The following is a 7,716-nucleotide window of genomic DNA, read 5'->3' on the forward strand; positions in this document are numbered from 1 at the left end:
GTTGTGAGCAGAGCAATCGCAAATTCTGAAGGTAGGTGGACTCAGTAAAACATCCAGTGTGAGCTGACACATGGTACAAGATTCATAAGAATTGCATAAAAGCTAGCTCCACGGACACGCTGTAGCTTCTGAACAGCTTTGGTGCCCTTCCAAAACCGTCCGAGTGGAACCCGAATCAGAAGTTAGTTTCACCACGTCTGTGCTGTGATGCCATGACGGAGACAAACATAGACTTCTGACATTAGCTGAAACAGAGGAAGAATAGATAGGTCTGTGTGACTGACTATGTTTTCTGGGTTTTAGTCCTGCTGCAGCATGAAGTTGTATATATGAGATGATTCCCTGACAGATAAGAATCTAAACATTTAAAGTGCATTAAACAGTTTTTTTCTTTTTCCTTTTTTTGTTTGTTTGTTTTGTTTTTTTCAGTTAGCTTTAGGGTTTCTCTCCACAATAAGTTAACTTACTATGTATGCTGAGTAAATGAATACATACAAAGCCAGAAAAAAAGACAAATTCTAAACACTTTGGGGATTACAAGTGCATAGACCTTACTTTTTCATCATTGTATTTTTTATGCCTGTTGTCTCATTACTCTAACATTTTCTTTGTTTCTGTCTTACCTCTCAGATCATATCAGTGACTGGTTTTGTGGATGCTGACAGGGATGACCTGAAGCTGATGGCCTACCTGGCTGGTGCCAGATACACTGGATATCTTTGTCGCAGTAACACTGTCCTCATCTGTAAAGAGTAAGATTGGGGGGAATTAATTAGTGCCTGCAGAGGGAATCATTAGTAGTTGTCTTGCATATCTATTGTAATGCACCAATATAAATGACCCATTAAACAACAGAAACTAAAACGGCTACCAAAAAAAGGTTACTGACATTAAACATTGTTGAAGGAAGACATCACCGACCTGCCAGATTTGATTATGCATTGTGGACGATGTTTCATCTTCACAAGAATTAGTTTGCTCTTTACACAGATCACCTGTGTCTCTTAATTACTTTTCAGACACTTAACACTACTGCTTTACCGGTCTGTTGAAGCAGCAGCATTCTGTTTTTCAGACATAGGACACTTTTACCCACTATGGTGTCGGAGAGAGTCACAGTGTGCATATCATTTCTGTCAGACACATGAAATTTGACAATACATCAAGTGATGTTTAATACATAATAATACACTAATAAAAGATTCAATCTAAAGTAATAGCAGCTTATCAAACTATTCGAGTAACCAAGAGCCTAGTTTATTTATGATTTCCTGAACATTGAAAATTCCGTCAATGTGTGATGATGATCTAACTACTACTTTATCAGCAGTGACATAAAAATATCCTGACACCTGTAATGGAGTTCAGGACTCAACCTGAGGACATTCGCTATTGGAAAAATGTTTAACTGTAGCTGATAGACTGTGACTGTTTAAGCTCATCTGTACAGAAAAGTACGGAGTGTGATTTACCAATAAATCCTGACCGATCCTCTGTATGTCGGGGGTCATTTATGATTCAAAGTAATTAATGAAAACATAACTGTTGCACTGTGTGGAGATGCATGCAACTTGCTTTTGGAGACCCTCATGTGGATCCTACTGCTCTCTGATGCTGGAGGTATTTAATTAACTCAGGAGAGAATGCACCTACAAACAGCTAGAAGCACCAAACTAAACTTTAGCTACTGTTAGTGTTTTGTCAAAACCTGGATTACATTTGTTTTTGATGAGTCTTGTTAATCTGAGCTGTTCTGTTTTCATTCATTGAAGTTTTATTTTTATGGACATTTCATTTTGTAATAGATGTGAAGTTGTAGAGCCAAAGGGAATGAAAAATGTGCTTAGTGATTTTATACTTTCCATCTGTTGCTCTCTCTTTGACGTTTTTAGACCAATAATTGTTTGAAAGTTTGAAAGTGTTTCCCAAATCACTTCACACATCTTGAAGTATGTTGCTTGTCCGTGCCTCATCTTTAATGTAACTGCATGCAGCTCAGACTCATGCTGCGTTGAAAATGATGTGGAAATGTTACAAGCTCCAATCTAGTAAGATTACTCTAACAAGTTTTACAGGAACGAGAGCAGGGTGCTCATTCAGACACATTTAGATGCCGTCACATTAACAGACAGGAGGTCATGTCTGAAAGGGGCTCTAATTGTGCTATTGTGTTAGTGCTGTAGAACAGAAACCTTTATTCAGTGATGACCTACTGTAGAATCTCATACTGTACATCTATTCAATTCAGTTCAGTTCAATTCAGTTTTATATGTATCGTGCAGCCTACAACACGTTATCACACGGCGCTCAACATAGTAAAGTATAGACCTTACAAAAAATACAAAAAACATCTGAAAGGAGCAATGTGAAATCTCTGGGTCATGTTCATTTTAAAGATGTTTAGCGTCAATTCTGAAAAATGTCTGCCACCCGTGTTAGCCTGTGCAGAACCAGGTACATTGTTGGTGATGTGGCTGTCTTGCTGATCTCTCTTCAGACCCAGTGGACTTAAATATGAGAAAGCCAAGGAGTGGAAGATTCCTTGTGTGAATGCCCAGTGGCTATGCGATATACTATTGGGCAACTTTGAAGCACTAAGACAAATTCAGCACAGCAGATACTCCATCTACACACATCCTGAACCACTGGTGCCTAACCCTCAGCTTGTCCAGAACCTGCTGGGTAAGTACTGCAGAGTACACTGTAATTGGACCAGTTAGTTCTCTTGTGTTGTGTTGTGTTGGCTTGGTAAAATAGATTTAGGAAAAAAAATATCTGGAATATCACACAAAATGCCATCCAGTTACACACAAACTTCTGCGCTGTTATCGTTTGTTCAGGGTGTTTTTTTGTTGTTGTTTTTTTTAACTTCATATCTTTCTGTGGAATATCTCACCACCGGACAGTAAAGAAAGAACTATATGATTGTGTATGGTGTTAACATCTGTGCGTACATGAAATGAAAATGCCCTGAGCTTGATAATGTATAGAAAATATAGTCTGTCAGTTGGAATGGTCAAACTTGTTATGCTTTAGTTTGTATGTGTGTCTTTAAGTGTCCTGACTTTGGTTTGTGTTTTTCTCTGTAGCTGCTTGGAGAACGCCAATCAAAGTATCGCCTGAAGCTTTGGCGGTGAGTTTGTTCTGTTCTGTTCTTATTCTGATGATGTCAGTTATGGTACGGTGCTGCGTTAGCACCAAGCTTTAAGTCTTGATTTGCTTTCATGTTATCCCAACATAGAGGACAAAATCCTCCATAGTTGCGTCTACATTTCCAGCATTTGGATATAAACTTGTGTTTCTGTTGTGTGGTTAGCTTCTGTGTAACTGTTCTATTAACATGTTGTTTAGAGTCTCCAGCTGCTCCAGAAGCAGAAGATCACCGACTCTACCAACGCTCCTGCAAACAAGAAGGCCAGGTCAGTACAGCGGGTCTGGATTCATCCTGCTCGCTACTAAAAAAATGGACAGAGTTAGCCCACATATCCATCTAGATGACCATTTTCTTGTGATTGTTTGAGTTAAAGTAGAATTGTGTGTGTATGTGTGTGTGTCTGTCTATGTATAGGCTGGAAGAGATCCAGTCTCCCAGTAAGAAGCTTCCTCCAGAGTCCACCCCTCGGGTCATGTTTACAGGTTTTGAGCCAGCACAAGTACAGCAGTACACAAAGGTAACGTCTGCCTCTACACTTATGGATGCAAGTGTTATTAGATGACTTTTCTTTTTACTTGCATCCACCCATCAGATTGCGTGACAATGACCAGTCATCAAACTCAATGCTAATGTTATATGCTGCACATAATCAAGTCCTGAAATTAGGTCACTAGTATCTGTTTTTTAAGTGTTAACATTAACTTCTCCCTTAATGTTGTGTTTAACGTGTTTATCTTCATCTAATTCTTTCTTGCAGAGGTTACATGCTTTAGGTGGTGAAGTAGCCGACAGCAGTCTGAAAGCCACTCACCTGGTGGCCAGTAAGGTGACTCGCACCGTCAAGTTCCTCACTGCCATGTCTGTGGTGAAACACATCATCAGCCCAGAGTGGCTGGAGGAGAGCTGGAGGAGCCAGAAGTTTGTGGGTATGTTTGTGGTTTTATATCAGGAATAAAACTGCCTGACTTTTTTTTAATTTAGTGTGCAATTTCCTTACTGCTACAAACATTAACTCATGTGAGTGTCTGTGTATGTTGCAGATGAGCAGAGTTACACTCTGAGGGATGCAGAAGCAGAGGTGTTGTTTGGCTTCAGTCTGGAGGAGTCACTAAAGAGAGCCCACAGTGCACCGCTCTTCAAGGTTAAACAGCAGATTTCACTCACTCTCATGTTCTTCTCAGTGAAAACTCATTCATCAGTGACTAAAAACTAGATGATATGAAGATACAGGCATCACCCTAACACTTAGAAATGGATAAGCTAAAGTAGCATTATCAAGTGATGGATATGTCGGATGTCTTTTATGTTGGAGGAGATGTGTTCAAGGACTAACAGTGAGAGTAAACCATTTAGCTTCCTCTTTCAAGATTAACCTAAACAGTAAACAGTACTATTATAAACAGGTAGGTCATTCATATTCGGAACAATCAGTTGTTCTGTAGTGGAGAGAATGCTCGTGTATGGCTGTGGCAATGCCAATGCTAATGCAAAGTGAGCAGGATCAACAGAAAAAGCGATTCTGTTAAAACAACCAGAGTTGGGGAATTAGAAGGTTAGATGTTAAGATTTAAATGGCAACAAAATAAGATCAGTTGTTAGTTAAAATGTCGACAAATCAAATGACTGGATTTGACAAAAACTTAACTCAGAGCTCTTCGACAGCAAGAGGAATGTTGCAATAACTTGGAGTTGTTCTCATGAATTTACTTGGTCCTGACTGTGTCTCTGTGTATTTCATGTGATGGTTGATGTAGGGGAAGTACTTCTACCTCACCCCAGGGATGTGCCCCAGCCTCAGCACCATGAAGTCCATCCTGGAGAGTGCTGGAGGAAAGCTGCTCGCTAAACAGCCCTCATACAGAAAGATAATGGAGCATAAACAGAACAAGGTGCTTAAACAGAGCTGCATTCTTTAATGTCCCTGTACATTTTGGGGAAATGTCATGAAACATAGGCTGCTTCTGTCATTAACTGTCCTAAATACGTTCTTATCCAAAAGTGGATAATAAGAACTAAATATCAAACACAGCCAATAATAGGCATTTTTATTAATAAAAAGAAAAAAACAAGCAGGCACTACAACAACTCTGATCACTTGACAATGGTCCTTCTTGGTTTTTTAAATGTATTTATATATTGGTCTTTTTTTTCTTCTTTTTTTATAGAACCTTCCGGAGATCATCTTAATTTCATGTGACAATGACCTCCATCTATGTAGAGAGTACTTCTTGAAAAATATTGGTAAGACACACACACATACACACACACACACACACACACACACAAACAAAAACATTTTAACATTGGACGGCCAGACACAGGCTTGTGTGTCTTCAGTACAGCATGTTCCATTAGAACCTGTGATTCAGTGTTTGCAGTGTGTTTAAGAGGTTGTCTCATGTCTCTGTTATCCAGATGTCCACAACGCTGAGTTCATCCTGACCGGAGTTCTCACCCAGAAACTCGACTATGACTCATATCCTTTAAAGCCAATGAGAGTTAAGAGCAAAAGACTTCTTATAGGTCAGTAAATGCCACTCACTGCATAATTTTTACCTGTTCCCTTTAGCCTGATGACACATAAAGACTACATGTAGTCATCATTTTGCATAGCCTTTACGATGGCCAAATAACTACTACAATGATCCTTAATTAAAACATTACTCTGAAGGGGTATCGGGGTCAGAAAAATATGCATAAATACAATATGCAACAGAAGTGAGTACAGCCCTGTGCAATATCATTTAAACACCAATTGATTATTTACAGTAATTCCAGAACTTCTAATTAGACAAGGTCGTCTTATGATGACAATCAAAAACCTGTACTTTAGAGAGGTAATATTAAAAAAATATAGAAAAGTGAAAGTAAAAAAAAAAAAACTGCAACAAAAGGTAATACACCTGTGATCACTGAAATGCGTGTTCATAAGCCTGTGCTCATTAAACAGTGTTAGGTATTCATGTAATTTCCAGTCAGTCTAACTGCATCATGGCTCCACATGGAAAAGTATTTTCAAAGGAGCTAAAATATGTGTTTATGAGACTTCACAAAGAGGGAAAAGGACACAGAAGATTGGTGACAAACTAAAAATCTGCAGAAATACAGCAGTAATCAGGAGGTATGCAACGAGTTATAGTCCCACTATTCAGAGCCAGCGTGGTTCTAAAATGATGCCACCACTTAGGTCTTAAAACTGTGAACAATGGCAGAACATCTTTCTAAATATTAGTGCAGCACAGGTGTCCTCAGTGCCAAGGAGGATCGAGTCCGTCGTCAAACGTAGGTGGACATAGGTGGTATTAAAATATAATCTAAATCTGAAGTGATGAAAGGTGCACTGATTTTTGTTGCACTGAGTTCTTACGGCAGGGTAACTGTAATGTAGTAAATCTAAACTGATAGAGTTTCATTTTATGTGGGAGTAAATACCCTACTGTTCAACTTGGAAGTAATGCAATTACTGTAAGATAATTCAGATAATTCAGTGATATTACACAGGGTTGTGCTCACTTCTGTTGTATACTTGCTTCAGTGATTTTAAATGAATAAATAACAGTTGCTAAGAAGTGTTAGTGACACAAGGCAAAGGAGAGGTCAGATTATGCCTTCTCCCCAAACCTGCGAGAGCCCATGAGTGAGGCATGTGTGCTCTGGCCATCTCATTGAAACTGGTGTGGGCTGACTAAATGTTCAGCAGCAGCACATCCCCGTGTGTGGAGTAAAGATGGTGCTGGTGGGTGCTATCCTGCATTAGTTGGAGGACCTACAGTAGACAGCTCAGTGTTGTTGTTGTTAGTATTATTATGTCATTTGTAGTAAAAAAAAAACTAAACTAAACAAAGGTTGTAGCTGTTTTGTTAGTGTGATAGCAGTGAAAAAAACTTTCCTTGACAGTCACACTTATAAGTTCACTTGATTGAGCCACACTGATGTCATGGCGGAGAAGAGGAGGAAGAGATGAGGAAGCCACCTGTGTACAGTCCAGCCACACTGACTTTTCTATGTTTTTATTTCTGTGCATAGATCTCCAGTCATTTTGTAGCTTTTTGTTACCTGTTCGAAATAAATAAATGGATGTTATTTTTGTGAAATGATTGTTTAAATTATGGAGAATTAAACCTTTTTCCTGTTGTTAAAATAGAATGTGTAAAGGCTTCAGCTCGTTCATGCTGCTTTTTAAATAAAAAACTGTACATTTGTTTGTGCAAAAGCATTTGGAGTTGTTTGCTTTCTTATCAAGAAAGTGTCAGATTTTTAGGCAATGTTGATGTCTTCAGCCTATTAAATAAACTTCAAAAGCACTGACTGACCATGAATGAAAGCTTTATTCACAGGTCCAACAACCCCACACTCGCGCTGTAAGAAGAACACATTTCAGAACAAAAGCTCTGTCTCCGTAAACTCCCACTTTTGAGGTTTTGAAAGCTTTCTTGAAGGTATTCCTCCCAGGTTTAGGCAGATAATTCCTGATAGATTTGATTTAATTAACTGTTAATGAGGGTCTGGGGTAGTTACTGGTGAAGTTCTAATTGCTGGCTGTCAGACAGATAGCCTCAGGT

The 7,716-nt window shown here is 38.9% G+C and overlaps 1 protein-coding gene across 1 annotated transcript in view; it reads left to right on the forward strand.

Annotated features, from left to right (window-relative positions):
- paxip1 (PAX interacting (with transcription-activation domain) protein 1) overlaps window positions 1-7,459 on the forward strand; it is a 20,844-nt gene extending 13,385 nt beyond the window's left edge. Inside the window, exons 13-23 of the mRNA XM_008299907.1 lie at window positions 631-752; window positions 2,498-2,682; window positions 3,090-3,133; window positions 3,352-3,419; window positions 3,569-3,671; window positions 3,912-4,080; window positions 4,195-4,295; window positions 4,909-5,043; window positions 5,320-5,395; window positions 5,570-5,630; window positions 7,058-7,459. Of these exons, the coding sequence (XP_008298129.1) occupies window positions 631-752; window positions 2,498-2,682; window positions 3,090-3,133; window positions 3,352-3,419; window positions 3,569-3,671; window positions 3,912-4,080; window positions 4,195-4,295; window positions 4,909-5,043; window positions 5,320-5,395; window positions 5,570-5,630; window positions 7,058-7,073 (1,080 nt within the window). The 3' untranslated portion in view covers window positions 7,074-7,459. The remainder of the gene's footprint in view (window positions 1-630; window positions 753-2,497; window positions 2,683-3,089; window positions 3,134-3,351; window positions 3,420-3,568; window positions 3,672-3,911; window positions 4,081-4,194; window positions 4,296-4,908; window positions 5,044-5,319; window positions 5,396-5,569; window positions 5,631-7,057) is intronic.
- The last annotated feature ends 257 nt before the right edge of the window (window positions 7,460-7,716 follow it).

This window comes from Stegastes partitus, unplaced genomic scaffold, assembly GCF_000690725.1.
Source record: "Stegastes partitus isolate 25-593 unplaced genomic scaffold, Stegastes_partitus-1.0.2 Scaffold1479, whole genome shotgun sequence".
NCBI lineage: Eukaryota > Metazoa > Chordata > Actinopteri > Pomacentridae > Stegastes > Stegastes partitus.